This window comes from Hemiscyllium ocellatum, chromosome 21, assembly GCF_020745735.1.
Source record: "Hemiscyllium ocellatum isolate sHemOce1 chromosome 21, sHemOce1.pat.X.cur, whole genome shotgun sequence".
NCBI lineage: Eukaryota > Metazoa > Chordata > Chondrichthyes > Orectolobiformes > Hemiscylliidae > Hemiscyllium > Hemiscyllium ocellatum.
The window spans coordinates 35,701,088-35,722,958 of record NC_083421.1 but is presented as its reverse complement, the minus strand read 5'-3'; the positions used below and the strand labels follow the sequence as shown (position 1 = coordinate 35,722,958).

Genomic DNA, 21,871 nt, shown 5'->3' with positions numbered 1-21,871 from the left:
TGCAAAATATAAGCATTTCCTGTATTTATGAACAGCCACTTTACAATGTGCTGCATTGTGTCCCAACTTGCGTACAAATCAACTTGCAAATACACTCCAGAATGGAACCCATTCAGAACTCTGGGTACCGCTTGCTTTTCAAATATCTAGGAATTACAAAATAAGAACACATAATATTGAGAGAAATTCAGTGAGGGAGTCAGATTGAGGCAGTTCAGGATGCTGCCACCAATGTTGGGAATGAGGGTTTATGCAAGGAGTTGAGTAGAAGTTAAAATCAGGGGGCAGGATTTTTAGTTCCATAAGGAGGCAAGACTGGCTTTCTGCAGGGTAAATCCTGCCCAGGCCATTTAAGAGGGAAGGAAAACCTGGAGGAAATGGAATGAAGCGAGATCATGAACAGATTTATAGATAAGGGTCAGGGCTCTGTAGTTTGGAGAGGGAACCAATGATACTAGGCTAATGTAAGAGATTGGGGAATGATAGGTGAGTGGGATTTAGAATGGCGCAGCATATGTGTGTAAGTCATGTCAAATATTACACTAAATTTAAAAAAATACTGCAAATGTTTGAGATTTGAAATAAAGGAAAAACAAAGAGTGGTGGTGAAGCTCTGTAATTCTGGTAGCATTTAGGGAAAGAGAAACACAGCTACCATTTTGAATCCAATCAAAAAGAAATTGAAAGTCTTAGTGATGACCATGAATCCAATGTCAATTGTTAGAAAAACCCGTCTAGTTCACTAACGTCCTTTAGGGAAGGAAATCTGCCATCCTTATCTGGTCTGGTCTACATGTAACTCCAGACCCATAGCAATGTAGTTGACTCTTAACTGCCCTCTGGGCAATTAGGGATGGGCAGTAAATGCTGCCTAGCCAGTGAGGCCTTCATCCTGTGAATGGATAAGAGAGAAAAACTCTGCTTGAATTATGTGGGGAGGAGGGTCAAAAGTGATCATTTTCAAATAGTTGAAAAACTTATGAATGCTGACCTCCATTTTGATTACATCTTGCACCCCTCCCCGGGCATATTTTCCAGCTTTTGATATTTAAAAGATTAGCTACTCTTAGCAAGTTACAGAGTATGAGATTCTAATCTGTTCCATTTGCTGAGCATATTTACTCACTCAGTTAAGTTTAACTTTGTTCACACAAGCAGCCTGGGTTATAGCTCCAATCTATCAAAGAGTTCGCAATTTGCAATGCATGGAACAACAGTTAGTTGTTCTATCACAGTAACTTGCCTGGTTTCAAGAGTCACTATTGTGTGGTAGTTGTTCTTATCTCAAAGGTCAACAGCAGGATGAAAGCTTTTGCTTTCTGCTGGTTCTTTTTTGCGGAGGTGCTTCTTGTGGTTTGACTGATTCCTTCCTGTTAGAAGCAGACTGTCGGTCGAATAGTTTACAAATGCTTTGTTTGAAACAGCAGCGATGTCAAAGTTTGCAGGTTCCGAAGTGCACAATGGAGGACCTCCTTGTCAGATGCCTGAAGGTATTCCCTGGCTGTTATATTCTTTGCTTCAGGTTGAGCTTAGTCAGCATCTGCTGAGATTGCTTGCTTGGCTTGATAATCATCTGCTGTACGTTAAATCAGACCAGGGAAACATTCAGTTACAGAATTGGCAGTTTCTGAGCTTCTACAGAAATAGATTTGTATTCTTGTTTCTGATTTCCTGCATCCTTGGTTCTTTGTTTCTGTTTGTTTAGGTTGAGCTTCTGTCTGCCGGGTTTGAAAATTATTCTAACCGATGGTCATGTTGTACTTGAAGTAAGACATTATCTTTCTTGCCCTGTCATTAACCTATTGTGTTTTCAGAATTTTAATTTTCTCACTTGTCTCCTGCTTTCAAGCCCCTTTTTTATTATTTGCACGTTCATTACAATTATCTGGAATGGGGCAAGGTGCTTATTGTTCAGGTTCAGTTTGTTTATGGAAACATTGATATTTACATGATTCAGGCACATAGCTTGAGCATGCATAGATAATACAAGATGACAAAGTCTGCCTATTGTTGGAAATGCCCCAATGCAGAGGGTGAAAGGTAGATTAAGATGTAGCACTCTTTTTTCTCGAAAAGGAACAAAAACTGCTGAGTCCTGAAAAGGAGAAATTTCATTAACAAAGTTAGGAAAATTCCCATTGGAATTACAAGATTATTGCTACCTTGATGAACTGACGTGTGACGTTTCAGACCTGTTTATGAATGTATGCTTACGCAATTGCAATGCCAATTAGGCTGCTGTTAAAATCTTGAAGTGATTAAGAGCTGCGTTGCAATAGCTTGTATGAAATAACACAGCTGTGGACTACACCTTGTGGTTTGATACTGGTATCTACTTTTCACTAATGGAAGCTGGAAACACCTAACATCTCTCAAACTCTCCATTTAGAAGCTGAAGAGAATGTGTTGCAACTGCCCAGCTAATCATTGTTCAAATATGGGTCTGATTTATAATGTTAATGAAAAGCTTATGGTCTGTTGACTGTTTCTCAATGTTAAATACACAAAATAAATTCTACTGAACTATAAAACTGTGTTGAGATGGCTGCAAAATACAGGTGATCTTAGAATTCAGATCAATTTTGCTTCACCTACACTATCCAAATGATATTAATGTGTTACAATCCCTGAAACCATTGATAACTTTTAGAAAAAACTTTGAATTCTTGCTGGCCGACTAAAAAAGATCATGCAAGAGTTATCATTTTCGACTTTAACTGTAACAAACTAAAGCAGACATCCACTCACCATGCCTGGGCAGGTAACCAACATATTGCATTACAGGAAAGATGTCTCTCTTAACTTCCTGAAATGACCAGCAAGCCCACACCACATTTATACATTACACCAAAATGTGTTTACACACAATATTATACTGCACTCTTTTGCAGAACTGCAGTCTTAATTGTACCCCATTTCAAAATTTATCCTAACTTCCACCAGGATCACATCTCCCTGCCTTATAATATCCGGTGGTCATAGCAAATGGAAGTTAAAACACCTCCACAGTGCTGAAGTTGCACTGGTGATCTGCACCCATGGAAACTACACAGGCTATGCAAACCTTCTCAGTCTTTGATAGTTTTATGGCTGTCTTCCCCGGTTCCATCTTCCCTCGATGCTTCAGAAAATGAGCCTAAGCTAAATGATAATTTGAACCGCAACTGTGACTCTTTCTCATTACCATTTGTGAGCTCTTTCTGTGTGCCTTGGCAGTCATATCTGCGTTCACAGTGCCATTGCAAACAATAGTGAATCTTTGTAAAACCCTAATTGGATGTCAGTTTGAGTATTGGTACACGTCACATTTCCAGAAGGATTTTATTGCCTCAAAGAAGGTACAACACTGATTGACCAGGGTACCGTCAGGCATGAGGAAATACAAATATTAAGATGGATTTCAAAAATATTGTCTGTTTTCATTGTGGCAACATATTATGGACAATACAACACAAGTCTTTAAAATGATAGAAGAATGGGACAAGGAATAAGATGGAGGCGGAAGTTTCAAGCAGCTAAAGGGTAAAAAATGAAACATCAATTTACAAGATTAAATGTGAGAGAATTGGGACATTGGGCAGTGAATACTTTGTTCATATGGACAGGACTATTAAGATGGCTGCTTTCCCATCCCAGCACCCAAAGAGTCAATATCGATCACATTCCTGCCAATAGTGGCTGCTGCTCAACCCACTTTACACTCCAAGAAGAGTTAATAGCCATAAACAAGAAGTCATCAGTGAGCAAGTCCGGCTCAGAGAGTTGGAAAAAATCTGATTGGTCAGCAACTCAGCAGTCATGGTAACCCTGTGGGGAGAAAGTGAGGTCTGCAGATGCTGGAGATCAGAGCTGAAAATGTGTTGCTGGAAAAGCGCAGCAGGTCAGGCAGCATCCAAGGAACAGGAGATTCGACGTTTTGGGCATAAGCCCTTCTTCAGGAATGAGTAACCCTGTGGCCAGGACTGGGACTGCAAAGTTCTGTAGTCCAGAGTCCAGAAGCAGGTATGTACAAATGGTCTCAAGGTGGAGAGAGATGAGGTGAGGCTAGGTTGGGTTGGGGGCAAGGGAGTAGTGAAGGTGTGATGAAGAAGTTGGGCTGAGGGAGCACCTGTGAGAGCCAGAGCTTACAATGGGGAAGTGTGAAATGTGGAAAGGAGACCAGTGAATGAAGTTCTGCTACTTTCAAGGCTTCCCTCTGCCCCTGAACTGCTCCTGCCAGCCTGAAAATGGAGACAAGGGTCAGAAATTGACCCTTAAGTGGGCATTAGTTGCCCACTTAGGACCTCAGTTAGATAAGGTGGGCTGGCAGGCCTGGGCTTTGCTCATCCCATTGTAAAATTACAGAGAGGTCAGGTTGTGAGTAGGAAATCTATCCAGGGAATTTTACAGGCCTCTCCTCCCTATAATCCCACAGAACGCTAAATTCAGCCCAACAAGACTGTGGAATTATCATTTTAGGCAGTAACTATCTTGACCATCAAGACTAGATTGTGTCAAAGAAGGATAAATTACAATGCAGACATCTTACTGGAACAGATCGGAAATGTTTAATGGCATGGGGGATAACATTGATAAGGACTGAGTTGTATTGCAACTTTTGGAGATGGAATAAAAATTGGTTCACCAAACCTGTTTTGCTGTTGGGGAGTTGTTCACAATGGAAGCACAAGAGCCTTTTCTGGAGGGTTATCGCTGATCTGGAAAGTACAATTGCCTGTTTAAATTGTTTAATCAATCAACTTACCCTTTGTTAAAAGCCTTTCTGGAATATTTCAGGCTTAGGAACTGCATTAATTAATGGCAATTGTTTTGGATATTTATCTTGACCATCTTGTCACACACGTCCATATCGATGTAATATCTTTTATAAAAGTAAACAAAATTACCAAACTAAGAAAAAAAATTGCATTCCAAAAAGTCATTCACTCCTTGCTTAATTGCTTTTTTGAGAATTCAACTCAATAAAATTTGTAAAATCTATCCCAATGGGTCACTACCAAAGGAAACCACAAACCTTAGATCAAGTTTTAGTGATGATTTTATGATAGGGACCCTCAAACCTGGAATGAGCATGTTTTGCTTGGCATTCTACATAGGAGAATGAAGACACTTTCACCCAACTACAGTGCTGGGCTGAATATCAGGCATTTTGTGGGTTAAATGTATCCAGCTCCATGGACTGCAAAAGTATAGGAAGCTGCATTTGAACAGCTCCCCCAATACCTTCCAAATGCTGGGCAAGTTTCCCAAGGCTGGTGTGCACAATAAATCAGCTCTGTTCCACAGAAGTGGATAGCTAGTTATTGTTATTGAGGTGAGGACTGCAGATGCTGGAGATTGGAGTCTAGGTTTGAGTGGTGCTGGAAAAGCACAGCAAGTCAGGCAGCATCGAAGGAGCGGGAAAATCGACGTTTCGGGCAAAAGTCCTTCATCAGGAATGACGACCCAATTCCTGGTTAATTTCTGTGGTTTCACCATCATTTCACCATCAGTGGAATGCTCCCCTCCCCCTGCAACTAGAGGTTGTGCTTTGAGTCGACGCCTCTCCTGGCTTAAAGCTAGAGGGACAGCAGGCCAAGAGGCTTCATATTGTGAGAAGGGGATTATATTTATGAGACCTCATAATCATGGCAAAGACTGATCAAGCGAAATGAATTCACCTTCAGGCCAAATCATTGACCAGTTTAGATGCCAATTATTTGATACTTGTGTGTGAAAGCCAGTGGGAGTGTCTCCACCATGGAAGTGTGCTTGACCTGCTTCAGCAATGCCTGCCTCTCCCAGTGTAGCTGCCAGCTCTGAGGACTGCAGCGTGGCATGGTGGCTCAGTGGTAAGCACTGCTATCTCATTGCGCCAGGGACCCGGGTTTGATTTTAGCCATGGGTGGAGTTTGTATGTTCTCCCTGTGTCTGCATGAATTTCCTCCAAATGCTCTGGTTTCCTCCCACAGTCCAAAGTTGTGCAGGTTGGGTGGACTAGTCATGTCAAATTGCCCATGTTATTCAAAGATGTGCAGTTTGGTGGATTCGCCATGGGAAATGCAGGGATAGGATAGGGGAGTGAGTATGGATAGGATGCTCTTCAGGAGGTCAGTGTGGACTTGATGAGCCAAATGGCCTGCTTCCACACTGTAGAGATTCTGCGATTCTATGACTGCCATCCCAGATGTCCTTAATATGAAGAAGATGTTGGTGTACATGAGTTTGAGGGCTAAGGACCATCACTTCAGACCAATGTCAGGATTGTGAATCCCACAGGTTCATTCTGACATCAATCTCATTCTCAATATCTTGTTTTAACCTTGGTTTTGTGCAGTGATTCAAAATGGCAAATGATGAGTCTTTGATATGATCTCATGAAAATATACTTGACATTGGACATCACTAATGTGAGTGAGATTGAGCTGTGAACTAAAAAGGATTAGTAAGTGGATGACGTCACCAAGTGGAGAAAAGGAAATTGTGAGTAGTTTGTTTGTGGTCTAGAACCTTGTAAATCAACTGTAGGTCACTGGTAGTAGTTTTGCCTTTCTGACAAATCATTATGGGCTCAAGACCCATTCCAGAAAGCTGAGCATGTAATCTAGACTAATAATTGAGGTGCACTATTTCAAGGTACCCTTGTTTATGAAGCTTTTTGAAATATTTGTGAAGGTTATGCTTAAGTAATACATTAAACACATGCTGTCTGCCATCTCAGGTGGATCTAAACCATCCTAAGGAACTAATTGAATAAGAGAAAGAGAGTTCTCTCAATCTCCTAGGCAGGATTTATCCCTCAACCAATACCAGCTCATTTATTTCAGTATTGTTTATGGGAACTTGCTAGGTGCAAATTGGCACTTTCTACATTGCAATAGTGACTAAGCTACAAAATACTTCAATGGTCATAAGAGTGGTTTTGAGTCTTCTAAAGTTCGCGAACGGTGCCATCTCAGTGCACATCTTTCTTTTTTTTAATATATTTCACTGCTATACTTTGTTCATTAAAAGCTATAGTGTCTCTCTAATTTTTCCTGTTCTAGGCACCGCCAAGATGTGTGAAACAGGAAACTTATCAAATGACCCTACAAGTTCATTATCGTACTATGGCGAATCATCTAATTCATACTACCATGTTGACCGCTGGCAAAAACTCCGAACAGCTGTCCGGAAGCTGGAGTTCTGGGAAAACTTCAGTGCTGAACTGGCAGGATGTGGGTTCTTTTCTAACGTCTACAAAGTAAGAGAACCATTACTTACTACCTTAACGGCGCAAATCATAGGTACACCACTTATGCCAAGAATGAGATACCTTCTTGATTTTGTGGAAGTGAATACTTTGAAGGTTTAACTAAAGATTTGGTTGAAAATCCTTTCATATGGACCTTATAAGGGACAACTCATCTATTAGTAAATCACTTATTATTTAGTTCTGTTCTGAAGAAGAGTTATTTTTAAGCCTTAACTCTGTTTCTCTCATGACTTATGCTACTGGAGCTACTCAGTATTTCCAGCATTTTCTAATTGTATTTCATTATTAATGATTAGTTCTGTTTGAAAATATGAAATGGATCTTCATGGTATTGACAGTCTTGCAGGTGAACAAATTAGCTACTTGTTTTGAGACAATGCTCATGTACAGAAATACACAAATTATCCCTTGATGACTGAATAACTAAAGATCAGAATACTCAGCTTGATATTTGTCACTAAAAATAATCTCCTAAGTATCTTGTCGAACAGATAGTTAAAGAATAATCATGCCGCACATGAACTGTGTATGTCTGATTCACACAGTCAGTATTTACTCATGGCATTTTTCAATGGTGATGTCCTATGTAACAAAAAGTACCAATACACTAGATACATAGAAAGAAATGCACCCTGTTTGTGTACTCTTGCTCAAGTGAATAATTGAGGCCAAGAAATTCCCAACATAATCTGGTGACATTCTATCACTATCTTAACATGAGACTGATGATTTAATTTCCTCCTATGCATCACAATGTTTTTGATGTTGCATCAAGAAGAATGTCAAGTAGAAATATTGCCCAGGAAATATTAATGTTCAGAATCACTTGTGATGAGTTATGATAGAAGTTCATCTGAAAGGCATGGTAAGAAGATATAATGAGCAGTTACAAGGTCATCGATGCGGTAGATTAAATTTGTATTGTCATTTGTCAGGTTCTTGGGTGGCACAGTGGCAGAGTCTTACAGCATCAGGGACCCAGGTTCGATTCCACCCTTGGGTCACTGTCTGTGTGGATTTTATAATTCTCCCCATGTCTGTGTGGGTTTCCTCCAAGTGCTCTGGTTTCTTCCCACAGTCCAAAGATGTGCACATTAGGTGAATTGGCCATGCTAAAATGCCTGCATGTCTAGGGATGTGCAGGCTAGGTGGGTTAGCCATAGGAAATACAGGGCTATGATAGGATAGGGAATGGGGTTTGAGTGGGATGGTGTTCGGAGGGTCAATGCAAGCTCAATGGACCAAACAGCCACTTTCTGTACTGTACAGATTCTTTGGTTCTGAGCTTTTACAATGTCCACTGTGCTGCTTCATTTTTCTTCCCTATAGCAATATTCTTTGCACCAATGTGATCCCAAGTTACTTTAGTTATTTGGATAATATAAAATGACTCACAATGTTGTTGCACAGGTCAGGTTGCTCCAGAGATATTCTGTGTCACTCACTGACATTCTGGCATCTGCATTTACAAGAAAAGCTGTAAGTCACTTGCCGAGACTTGAATATGGCCACGTATTGACCTGATTAATCCAATGCAAAATCATTCCCCAGCAGCATCTGAAACACATAAAGAATGCATGCTGAAGTGTTTTTACAACCAAAATTTCCTGCTTGGTCACACTTTGCAAGATACCACCCATGAAGTCTGCAGCTACTGTCAAACTGAGACTGCGTTGATAAAGCAGAAAATATAAATCTGAACCAACAGCTACACGCAGCTCCAGCTGCGATATAATTCAGAGCTGGCATGACCAGTCAGAGATATCTGGAAGATCAGACCTGCCATCAATTCCCAGGCATTTATATTCAATCATGGGATGAGGGCGTTGCTGGCCAGGCCAGCATCTATTGCTCATCCCTAATTACCTAAGAGTCGATCGCATTCTTGTGGGTCTGGAGTCTGTAGGGTTGAACAAAACTCTCCATCATCTAAAAGGGACAAGACCCTGGATTTTCTAACATGTAAAATAGAGGACAGGATCCTGAGCTCAGGCTGCAATAAATATACACAAAGCCAAAACGATTTCTGTCTGGACTATTATTCAGCCTGAAAGTCCAATTTACACCTCCACTCTAAGAGAACATTCGACTAAGCCTAACACACTAGACTGATGTGGAGATGCCGGTGTTGGACTGGGGTGGACAAAGTTAAAAATCACACAACACCAGGTTATAGTCCAACAGGTTTATTTGGAAGCACTAGCTTTCGGAACGCTGCTCCTTCATCAGGTAGCTGTGGAACCTGACGAAGCAGCAGTGCTCTGAAAGCTAATGCTTCCGAATAAACCTGTTGGACTATGATGTGGTATTGCGTGGTTTTTAACTCTGGATTGAAACTAACTTTTATACCTGGGGCTACCCAATATGGAGTCTATTCAGATGCTGTACATTCAACTTAAATCAATATTCACTCACAGATACCGGGCATTCAACTTCAATCAAAATCTATTTACACAAATTCTTAACTGTCAGGAAGCCAATTGACTTCAAAGTGAACACTACGAACACCATGGCAAGTGCAGGTTTGGTGTGAAGATAAGAACCCCACAATTAGTTTAATTGCAGGCTCCGATCTCACCTGAGAGAGCTATTCCCACAGCTATCTCCAGAAGAGGGATTCCCAAAAGCTACCTCCCCAAAAGCGATTCCCCAGCAGCTAATCCCCAAGTGGTGTTCCAAACAATGATCCCCAGAAGAATTCCAACAGCTAATTCTCGCAGCTATTTCTGAGAGCTATCTGCACAGCTATCTCCAGGAGGGATCCCAATGGCAATTCCAAAACCTACCAACACAAGGCTGTTCAATACCAGGGGAACCAAAAGCAACTGACCACAACCAAAGAACTGACAACCTCCAAAAATCACAGACCCGACCAAGGCTTCAGACAGATCCTGAAGTGAAAACTGACCCACAAAACCATCACAAAGTAAGGAAACTCAAGTACTAACCTGATAAATGCAATACACGTCCTACTGCATGACTGGACTCAACCCAGACTCAAGGCTTGCACCGTCTGAAGTCTTCATTGAGACACCAGATACGGCAAGCAGGAATAGTCAGCTGTACTTCAAAACAACGTTTATCCTCAGTGGTGAGCTTAAACCTCCGAGACACCAAATGTTCTAACCTGGAAAAGTTGGAACCTGTCAAAAAGTTGCAGTAAAAAGATGTGTGTGTGTGTGTGTGCGCGCGTACATGCTATTTGGAGACTCACCCCGCTAAAGGCAGCAGCAGTCTTGTTGTGTCTAGTCTGGCTGGCTCGGAGAGGAGGTGAGGGTGGGCAGGGCCGGGGATGGGGGCTGGTGTTGGATGGGGTTGGGGGACAGGCGGGGGAGGGTGTGGTGTTGGACAGGTTGGGGAGTGGGCGGGGGTGGCAGTGTTGGACGGCTTTGGGGGTCAGGCAGAGGGTGGAGTCTCTCGTGCGGTGTGCTGCTGCATAGTCTCCTGAACGGGGAGTGGACTTCACAGAAAACCCTGAGCCCCAGAGGAAAGATAATCAATTAACTGATCGAAATAGTGCCCGCCCATCTCGTTCGGATAATTGAGGTTCCTCTGTATTTAATTACTGTCCTCTGTATAGTTTGTGTCAATTTCACTGTTTATTATATTTACCTTTATTTTTCTATTATAAATTTTCTTTTTAATAAATGTAGAGGTTCTTTGGCCCTGAAACACCTGTCTACTGCCTTCTTCATTTGATATTCCTAAGTAAGTCCAGTGTCAGAACCAGGAATCTGGGGGTGATTTGTACCAACTAAAATCAACAAATTACTGACTGCAAACAAGAACTCTACAAGTCACATGTAGCCAGACCAGGTAAGGTCAGCAGTTACCTTCCCTAAAGGACATTAGTGAACGAGATGAGTTTTTCTGACAATTGACAATGGATTTGTGGTCATCATAATTCCGAATCTTGATGTTAGCAAGCCGTGATATCAGTTATCACCCACATGAGCTGCCACTCTGTCATGGGTTAGGTTACCCTGCAATGGGTTTCTTTCTTTTCATTTCTGCTTGTTGTCTCTTCTTTTAAAAGAATGAGGGGGGGTCTCACAGAAACATATCAAATTATGAAGGGATTAGCTATGATAGAAACAGGGAGGCTTTTTCCACTGGCAGATGAAGCTAGACCAAGAGGGCATAGCCTCAAAATTAGGGGGAGCAGATTTAGGACTGAATTGAGGAGAAACTTTTTCACCCAAAGGGTTGTAACTCTGTGGAATTCCCTGGCCAGTGAATTTGTTGAGGCTTCCTCTTTGAATGTATTTAAAGCTAAGATAGATGATTTTTGGAACAGTAGAGGATTATTCCTCTACTGTTATGGTGAGAGGGTGCGCAAGTGGAGCTGAGGCCACAAAAAGATCAGCCATGATCTTATTGAACGATGGAGCAGGCTCAAAGGGCCAGATGGCCTACTCCTGCTCCTGGTTCTTATCTCTTACTCTCATGTATCATCAGCCTTTACAAAGTTTACTCATACATTCAGTGCCACTGAGCTTTTCTGACACCTTTTCATCACCCTATTGTTGATGTTTCCCTTTAATTAATCCTCTTATATAGTTTTTTTGACTGTAGCTGCTTCATCTTTGTATTTTAGATTAGCAACATACTTACTTTCAGGGCCTAATTTTTAGGTATAATGCTCAGAATAACAAACAGAAGACTTTTTTTAAAAAGTGCTGAACTTATCCTGTGCCTCCACCGGAACTTATTTCAATATTCAAAAAAAAACAGTAAAAATTTCAAAGTTTAGAATCAGGCAAATATATTGAACAAATTATGAAAAATTGAATATTTACATGTATAATAACTGAATTGACATTTTGAACAAAAATATTAAATTAACTAGATGCTAATCTTTTATTTTATATATATAAAATATTCTTGAACTGAAGAGTAACTGAGCTTAACCTAACTCACAGCACAGTAAAAAGCTATTCATCCTGCCAACCCACTGCAAGAGCCACTCAACTAGTCTCATTTTTCTCCTGCTTTTTCTCCATAGCCCCATGAATCTTTTTTAATTCAGATAATTATCTAGTGACCTTTAGAAAATTACATTTGAATTTGCTTCCACTGCATTTTCAAGCACTGCGTTCAAGAGTCTAACCTTTCACTGCATAAAATTGTTTATTCCTATGTCACCTCTTGATCTTCTGCTAGTCACTTTATATCAGTGCGTACAATTACTGAACCCTTCAGTTTCCTATATTACTCTGTCTGGACTCCCCATGATTTGAAGTACCACTAAGTTATCTCTTGATGGAAATATTCTTGCCAAGCCAACCTATCCAAGTCTCAAGTCTCTTATCCCTCCTTTTTGCACATGGTATCTGGAATTTGACACAAAACTCTAGTTGAGAACCATTGTTTTATGAAGGTAAGCACCTTGCTTTTTATAATCCATATCTCTGTTCAAAAAGCCAAGAATCCCATTTGCCTTAATAACCACTGATTGTTGAACGTTTACCAGCAGGTCCTTCTGCTCCTACTCTCCCTTTAGCATCGCTTCCTTTATTTTATATTGCTTTACCTTGTTCTTCCTGCCAAACTGTTTTCTTTCACACTTCTGTACAGTAATTTGTATCTGCCCATGTTCACCCATTCCAACATCCTGCCTACTTCTGAAGTCCACCACTATCTTTCTTATATTTAACAATACTTCCAAGTTGGGTGTGTCATCTGTGAATTTTGAAATTGTGCTCTGCATAGCCAAGGTCATTAAAAGATCAAGAAAAAGCTGTTCTTTAACACTGATCCATATATCTAACTGACTTAATGATTTGAACAATTGTAACTATTTATGTAACCCTGAAACATTTGCCAAGCTTCCTGGCTTCAACTAGTTGTCAACCTGATTACAAAAAGAGCTGTCAGTCATATGCTTTACTGAAAGTGGCATATTTCCTTCCCTTGAGATTTGCAAAGCTTTGAAAGTTCTTGGGCAAATGAAAACAATGTTTGCATTTATGTAGACTAAGTTTGTGAGAAGATTTGTAGCTCGGGTGCTCGTTGTTGTGGTTCTGTTCGCCGAGCTGGGAATTTGTGTTGCAGATGTTTCGTCCCCTGTCTGGGTGACATCCTCAGTGCTTGAGAGCCTCCTGTGAAATGCTTCTGTGATGTTTCCTCCAGCATTCATAGTGATTTGTACCTGCCGCTTCCGGTTGTCAGTTCCGGCTGTCCGCTGCAGTGGCCGATATATTGGGTCCAGGTCAATGTGCTTATTGATTGAATCTGTGGATGAGTGCCATACCTCTAGGAATTCCCTGGCTTGTCCTATAATAGTAGTGTTGTCCCAGTCGAACTCATGTTGCTTGTCATCTGAGTGTGTGGCTACTAAGGATAGCTGGTCATGCCGTTTCATGGCTAGTTGGTGTTCATGGATGCAGACCGTTAGCTGTCTTCCTGTTTGTCCAATGCAGTGTTTTGTGCAGTCCTTGCATGGGATTCTGTACACTACATTGGTTTTGCTCATGCTGGATATCGGGTCCTTCGTCCTGGTGAGTTGTCTGAGAATGGCTGTTGGTTTGTGTGCTGTTATGAGTCCTAGTGGTCGCAGTAGTCTGGCTGTCAGTTCAGAAATGTTTTTGATGTATGGTAGTGTGGCTAGTCCTCATTCTGTTGCCTTTCCCTTAGGCACCTGTTGATGAAATTGCGCGGGTATCAGTTTTTGGCGAATACATTGTATAGGTGCTCTTCTTCCTCTTTTTGCAGTTCTGGTGTACTGCAGTGTGTTGTGGCCCTTTTGAACAGTGTCTTGATGCAACTTCTTTTGTGTGTGTTGGGGTGGTTGCTTTCGTAGTTTAGGACTTGGTCTGTGTATGTGGCTTTCCTGTATACCTTTGTGGTGAATTCTCCATTTGGTGTTCTCTGTACCATCACGTCTAGGAATGGGAGTTTGGTTGTCCTTTTCTTCCTCTCTAGTGAATCAGATTCCTGTGAGTGTGGCGTTGATGATCCGGTGTGTGTTCTCTATTTCTGTGTTTTTAATGATTACAAAGGTATCATCTACATATCTGACCAGAGTTTGGGTTGAATTTGCGGTAAGACTGTTTGTTCTATCCTTTGCATTACCGCTTCTGCTATGAGTCCAGAGATGGGTGAGCCCATTGGCGTGCCGTTGATTTGTTCATATATTTGGTTGTTGAATGTGAAGTATGTTATGAGGCATAGGTAGACTGGGCACAAGATTCCAATAGGTGCTTTTGTTTTAAGGTCCAAAAGGCATGGGTTTATAAAATTGTTACATTTTGTCTCTTTAATTTGAGGTAAAATGTTGGAATGAAAAGGGTCATGTGACATATTCTGACTTTTAACCAACAAGAAGCTTGGGTTGCTTGGTTGTTAAAGGTAAAGGGTTGCTCACAGGTTGATTTAATGGGAAGAAGGTACAGATATTTACACTGTATAGATAATATGAGGAATATCTTTTCAGATTGTAAGTTTCCAAGTCTCACCTAGTGTTTTAGGAATGTCATGCTTTACTTTATACTTTAGGCTGTCCGTTTAATTCCAAGATAGAATAGCGTTGGTGTCTAATGGATGGTCAATTAGCATTCCTCAGTGGATAAAAGACCCGTGTGATTCACATAAAATTATAAGAATTCGTAACACCAGTAGGCCATTTACCCTCTCAGGACTGTACAGTGATTTGACCAGAAAATGGCCGATCCTTACTGGAATCTTTAATTTCCTGTCTATCCTCAGTACCCTTTTCTGCCTTGTCATCAATGTTGCTATGGAGATGGCCATTATAGAATTGGCTTATAGGGTTTCCTAAGATTTCACTATATCTCCCAGACCCAAGTATATCTGCAAACGTCTAAGTGAGGGAGGAGATACATTGATGCAGAAGATGAGTAAGAGCTCCTACTTAGATTGAAGAGACCCAGTTTGTGAGGATCCAGGGAAATTCTTCAAGGAAGGGTTGCCCAGATTTGAGTAGAGGGAGAAATCTTGAAGGTAGTGCACAACTTGAAAGCCGGTTTGGAGCTTAATGGTTGCCTACTGGGAGAAGGAGAACGAAAGCAGTCATTAGGAATGGAGAACAGCTCAGGACAAGAGAAATGAAGAGTCCATTTCAGGTGTGGACTAAAGTATAGCAGAGTTTTTTTCAGTTTGTTTAAAAGTTAAATGCAGGAAATTGTGCTCTTGTCTAGATTTAAGATATTCACAAAAATAGTGCCTTTTACAAGTCTTCAAGTACAAGTGTTAAAACTTGAAATCTTGTCAGTCACTGAGAATGCAAATATCCCTTTAAAAAAGGTTATTGGTCTCCATGGGATCATAGCAATCATCATGAATGGAATGCTGAGGGAAATGAGGCACGTGAACTACAAATTTTCCCCAATTTTTCCTTGTTTTAAATAATGTATTTATCTTGTTTATTTTCACAAATTTAGAACAATACTGCCAGTTCTCCTGTTAACCCTTGTACTTGTGAGAACAGCCTCAGTTCCCCAGCAGTCTCTCTTCATAATCAAATGCTTATTATTCTTAGAATTCCATACAGCTTATAGTGCCTACACATAGCGCTTCAACCCCAGTTCCCTGATATCTCACTAAGATTGTTAATTACTAAGATTGTCAAAAGCTTTCTGAAAGTTCAAGCTCATTCTGTCATCTATAATCCCTTACGCATAAGTCAGTAAATTGTGTTTCAAAGGAATATTTACTCCCAAGCATTGGGGTAATTGACATAAAATGTGCAGCTTCATAATGATGAAAAGGAATTGCAGTTTAATTGCTTTGGAAATATAATCAAAGTTCACACTGAGGGAAACTACTCTCAGAACTCATTATGTTTATTAACCAGTTTGAACAATAGCAGCCAGTCCAATGCGGTTATCCAAAACAAATCAATGTTTAATGAAGATATACCAAAAGGAGCATGTTAATATTGGTATAATATTTCAAAGAGCACAACTTTAAATATTAAAATCCTTAAATAATAATGTTGTGCAATCACTACTGAACAGATGTATTGTTAAATTAAATTACATAGGAGCAATTCACCAAGCATTGCTCATTTTGTTAAACTTGAAAGGGTTCAAAAAAGATTTACAATGATGTTGCCAGGATAGGAGGGTTTGAGCTGTAAGGAGAGGCTAAATAGGCTGGGATTATATTCCCTGTGGTGTACAGGCTGAGGGGTGACCTTATACAAGTTTGTAAAATCATGAGGGGCATGGATAGGATGAATAGTCAAAGTACTTTCCCCATTTCAAGGTAAGGGATCCAAAACTAGATGGCATAGGTTTAAGGTGAGAGGGGGAAAATTAAAAGGGACCTGAGGGCCAGGCTTTTCACACAGAGGGTGGTGTCTGTATGGAATGAATTGCCAGACGAAGTGGTGGAGGCTTATACAATTACAACATTTAAAATGCATCTGGATGGGTAAGTAAATAGGAAGGGTTTGGAGCAGTGAGGGCCAAATGCTGGCAAATGGAACTTGATTAATTTAGAATACTGGTCAGCATGGACAAGTTGGACCTAAGGGTATATTTCTGTTTGTGCATCTCTGTGACTCTATAATAGTGAAATTATTTCATGGTTTTATGTAATAATGGCCAAAAATGCCTTTTTCATTGAAGTGAACAATCAAAATGGAGTTAAAATTTGAAAGGAAACTTCAGGTTAAATTTATGTTATTTATTTAGCAAATGCAAAACTCGAAATGCAGGCAATGATCTCTTCTTTTTCTCAGTTTAATCATCACTTAGTCTGTCAAGATGGCATCCCTCAGTTAAAATCCAGCATGTCTGCTCTCCTCCAATGCATAAGTGATTTGTACTGAGGCCCAACGATAGATGTTGTTGGCACAGGGGCCTGGCCAGTCTGGGCCTATCAAGGGCCAGTCTTTGCTTGGTAATTAAAAGCCTGTCATTCAACAGATGGAGTTGGTTACCAGGAATTTGTTAATAACTTGCAGTATTTGCTATACCTTGATCCAAAACTTTCTGCTGATCATCTTGCTCAGGCAGGTTGTACCAAGTGAAGTGTTGTGATGGAAAGTGTTCAGCATATGGGTTGACTAAGTCAACATACTGTGGTAAGTGGTATGGATGGTTTCAACTAGTATATATGTTTTCATCAATCAGTTGATGTGCAGTCTGTTGTGATATAACGTGATAGGTCTGTTCCCGTGCGATTCTATATTATAAGAAAATCATGTAACAGCAGCACAATGGACCAGAATTGTGCTATAGCCAATACAAATAAGGAAAGTTTGCATTCTACAAATAATGATCTAAATTCTTCAATCGCCTTATAGTCAATTTGCATTGAAGAAATGCATGTTGTGGCAGAATCGGTTGTATAGTACTCTGCTCAGGACAAAATTTGTTACATTTCAAATCAGGAAATAAAGGGGAATATTGATTTTAAAGTACTTGCATGTGTTTTCTGTTCTTTACTCCTACTTCAAGGGGGAAAGTGATGGCTGAGTGGTATTATTGCTTGACTGTTGATCTGCATACCCAGGTAGTGTTTTGGAGACTCTGGTTCAAATCCTGCCATGGCAGATAGTAGAGTTTGAATTCAGTGAAAATCTGGAATTAAGAATCAAATGATGACCTTGAATTGATTGTTGGTGGTTGGGGAACATCTGGTTCACTAATGTCCTTTAAGGAAGGAAAATGCCATTTTTGCCTAGTCTGACCTACATGTGAATCCAAATGCATAACAATGTAAATTGACTTTTAACTGCCCTCTAGGCAATAATGCTGATCTAACCAGTGATAGGCGCAATCTGTGACTGAATTAAAAAGAAGAAAAAATTGTTGCACAAATCGATATTGCTTCTTGGATTACAGGTGATATAACATATTGCCGATTACATGATAAATATATCAATGTGTAAGAGTTCCTTCCGCAGTTTAATACATTTCGGTAGCATTATATATTAATAGAGTTGAGTTTGGTGCTGAATACAGGAAATACATCAAGCATGAAAATGAGTTCACTAGATATCAGGTTTCATTAAGTAAATTTTCAGTGTGTTTTTGAGTGAATGCTGCTATGACACTCTCATTCATTAACTGATGACATGTTCTATAGCTTTGATGACTGCTGTTTAAAATGTCACTTGAATGAAATGAGTCTTAAAGAAGAAGTCCCAGTGGCAGGTACCCTATAAATTGAGTTGGCAGCTGTTTAGTATTAAGTCTCCTAGAATTAAAGATGATGTGGAGGTGCTGGTGTTGGACTGGGGTGGACAAAGTTAAAAATCACACGATAGCAGATTATAGTCCAACATGTTTATTTGGAAGTACAAGCTTTCAGAGCGCTGCTCCTTCATCAGGTAACTAGTGGGGCAGGATCATAGGACACAGAATTATAGTTAAAGATCAAAGTGTCATACAACTGATGCAATGTATTGAAGAAATCTTGATTGTTGTTAAGTCTCTAATCTCTAAGAATGGGTTGCAGGTTTTGATTCATTCATATGTAAATCCTAGAACTTCTTTCAAGTCACATTCCTGAGATAACCTGAAGGTTTTATAAAAAGAAGGTGACATCTCAGCTCAGACAATGCATTAAAGGTGTGAAGTTAGAATCTGTATGTATTCCAACCTTGAATTAGACTGGTTCTATTTTCAAAGTAAGAATTTATAAAATGTCATATGAACTGACTGCCGAAACATGAAGTACATGGGGATGATTTACTATGTTAAAGATCCTATATAATTGCGATTTATTGTTGATCAAATGAACAACTGACGGACAACATTATGAAGGTTTTAAAACAATTTATGTCTTCTGTAAATTATCTTTGAACAATTTCATTTATTAGTTACAAAAATATTCGCAATTCAAAAAACAAGTTGTTTCATTGTTCGAAATAGTGAGACCGAACAGTAATGAGACTTTCTGGAATTAGATCAAATTAAACAACATTATTATGTGCAATGAAGATTACATTATCGCAGGTAAGAGAAATGTGGGGTTGTATTTTGGGCATCTGCAGAAAGACTGGATGAATAATTGGTATTAATTATATTTTAATTGCTTTGTCTCATTATATTCAGGTGATGGTAATATTGGACAAGTCAGATCCTAGGATGGAATCTGGTTTGATAGCCCATGAGTTTTATTTTTGCAATTTGGCTACCATAGGACAATATCCAAAAGTTGCTGACAACTTATTTTAACAAAAGGACATCAAGGTTTATTTTGCATAAAGGGAAAAAGAACGCAACTTACTTAACATTATCTAAACATTATTCGAAATAGACTTAGTACAAATATCATCAATAAAGATTCAACCGTTTATCCCTGAACAATGCTCTTACAGATACTTAACCTTCAGTTTTGGGTCACTCTGTTTAAAACCCCTTTTTCGGTTGGCATAGCTATAGTTGGTTTATTTCCAGTAAACATCAGCATTTACTCAGTGCTAGCTCCTTCAGCAAATTTCTTTTCATGTACTCCTTTACAAATTACTAACGGCTCACTTATTTCTTAATGTGAGTTCCTTAAATCCCTCTTCCACAGCCTTCTGTTTCTGAAGGTTCTCAGGACTTCCTTCTCCAGCCCTGACCATTATGGAAACTGTTAAGTTTCACTGCTGCTTTTTCACTCTGAAAAAAATCCTACATACATACACTTGAAGGAAACCTTCACACTTACGGAACTTCTGAATCATTCTCTTTCTAACAGGAAACTTTCTGTATCTGTCTCCCTATGTCACAGAGCACTTTGTTTCCTGGAAACAGGCCTCAAATAAAAACCAAAAGAACTGAAGATGTTGTAAATCAGAAACACGAACAGAAATGGCTGGAAAAGTTCAGCAGGTGTGGCAGCATCTATGAAGAGAAATCAAAGTTAACATTTTGGCTCAAGTGACCTTTTCTCAGTTAACAGGCTGGGGTTTTCCAGTCATTTCTGTTTTTGGTTTTGTTTTCTCTTTTTGCTTTAGTTTTCTCTTTTTTACTTTTTCTTTTACTATCTACCTCAAGAATTTCTTAAAAATGTCATTTAAATGCAAATGAACATGAGACAATCTTGCACAACTAACAGAACTCAAATTAAATTATAATTTCCTTAGCAGCTTAAAAACATAAAGCCATTATAATCTCAGGTGAGGTTAAGACCTTCATGAGACCGCAACTGGTAGAGGAATTGAACCTTGAATTGTTGGCCTCACTCTATTCCTGAAGAAGGGCTCATGCCCGAAACATCGACTCTCCTGCTCCTTGGATGCTGCCTGACCTGCTGCACTTTTCCAGCAACACATTTTCAGCTCACTCTATTGCCCAGCATTTACCCAACAGACCTAGCCTTTGTAACGTGCACACTAGTGAAATACAAATCAAGCTTAAAGCTATATACAGTTCTATCCACTTCAGAACCTAAGTTTCCAAATAATAATAATCATGAGCTTTCACCAGAGTGAGCATTAACTGTGAATACATATGTACTCCTATAAGTAGAAGCAGATTTAAATTGTCTTTGTTGGGCTGGGGATACACATTTATAGTGTCAATCTGTCGAAACAAAAGCTTAAGCAGTTAAAGAATAAGCCTTAGTTTTATCTTTCATCAGCTACTAGCTACATTGTAATAAATGTGACCAGCATTGATTATTTTTTCAGTTCATAGTCTGAAAGGAACAATCTCGGATATTTCTTTAAATTCTAGCTATCTGTGGAGAGATTTTTACTGAAGTGCTGACATTTCTCTGTTAATTTGATACTGGAAAAGAGACGTCATAAAATCAAAGGTTAAATCATTGTGAAGAGAACCAGTGCAATTGAATTATGCTACGTTTATTTGGCTTGATCACACTTAGGAGAAATTTAAAACATATTATGCTATGGAGGACTATTTACTCTTGTATTACAATTCCGTTATTATTTCTGGGAGTCATAAAATATGCAGTTGTGTTTGTGTGGCATGGAAATATTCATAATTTTGTGTTAGCGATGATGATGGCAGTAAAGAGATACACAAATTAGAAAAGTGCTTGATTACTGACATTCTTAAGAGTACAATAAATATTCAAATGCGATTAATTTTAATTTTAATTTCCCAACAATAAAAAAATCCTGTTATTGTCACCCAGAAATATTGGAATTGTATGATTGTTTAATACAGATTAATTATAATCATGATGTTCATTACCCAATCTCTCCAGCTTGAAGTTCAAACCTGTCTAATCCTGTTAGTCACCTTCCTAACTAAAATATGGAGTGGAGTTATTGTGAGCAGTGGAACGGATTTGATCCCTATGTTACAATTTAAGTATTGAGTGAATGACAGGTGTCTTCTCTCTAGGGTGGGAGATTTCAAAACTAGGTGACATATTTTTAAGGTGAGAGGTGAAAGATTTCAAAAAGAAATGAGGGCAATTTGTTTTATGCCGAGGGTGGTTCATGTGTGGAATTAACTTCCATAGGAAGTGGTGGATGCATGTTCAAAAGACATTTAGATAAATACATGAATGAGAAATGTTTGGAGGGATATGGGCCAAGAGCAGGCAGGTGGGATTAGTTTAGTTTGGAAATATGGTCAGCATGGACTGGTTGGACCAAAGGGTTTGTCTTTCAGTCTGTATGACTCTATGGATTAATGATGTTTGTGAGTTCTCATGGAATAGGGACTGAGAAACAAGATAATTTTTAAAATAAATTAATCA

At 39.4% G+C, this 21,871-nt stretch overlaps 1 protein-coding gene across 3 annotated transcripts in view; it reads left to right on the top strand.

The window, feature by feature from the left end:
* LOC132825815 (dual specificity testis-specific protein kinase 2-like) overlaps positions 1 to 21,871 on the top strand; it is a 99,066-nt gene that overhangs the window by 31,945 nt on the left and 45,250 nt on the right. For 2 of the 3 annotated variants that reach the window (XM_060841323.1, XM_060841321.1), the window contains exons 1-2: positions 1,422 to 1,490; positions 7,026 to 7,222. In XM_060841323.1, coding sequence (XP_060697306.1) covers positions 1,430 to 1,490; positions 7,026 to 7,222 — 258 coding nt within the window. In that variant the 5' untranslated portion in view covers positions 1,422 to 1,429. Of the gene's footprint in view, positions 1 to 1,421; positions 1,491 to 7,025; positions 7,223 to 21,871 lie in introns of those variants that run through there. The other variant, XM_060841322.1, reaches the window with a different exon arrangement.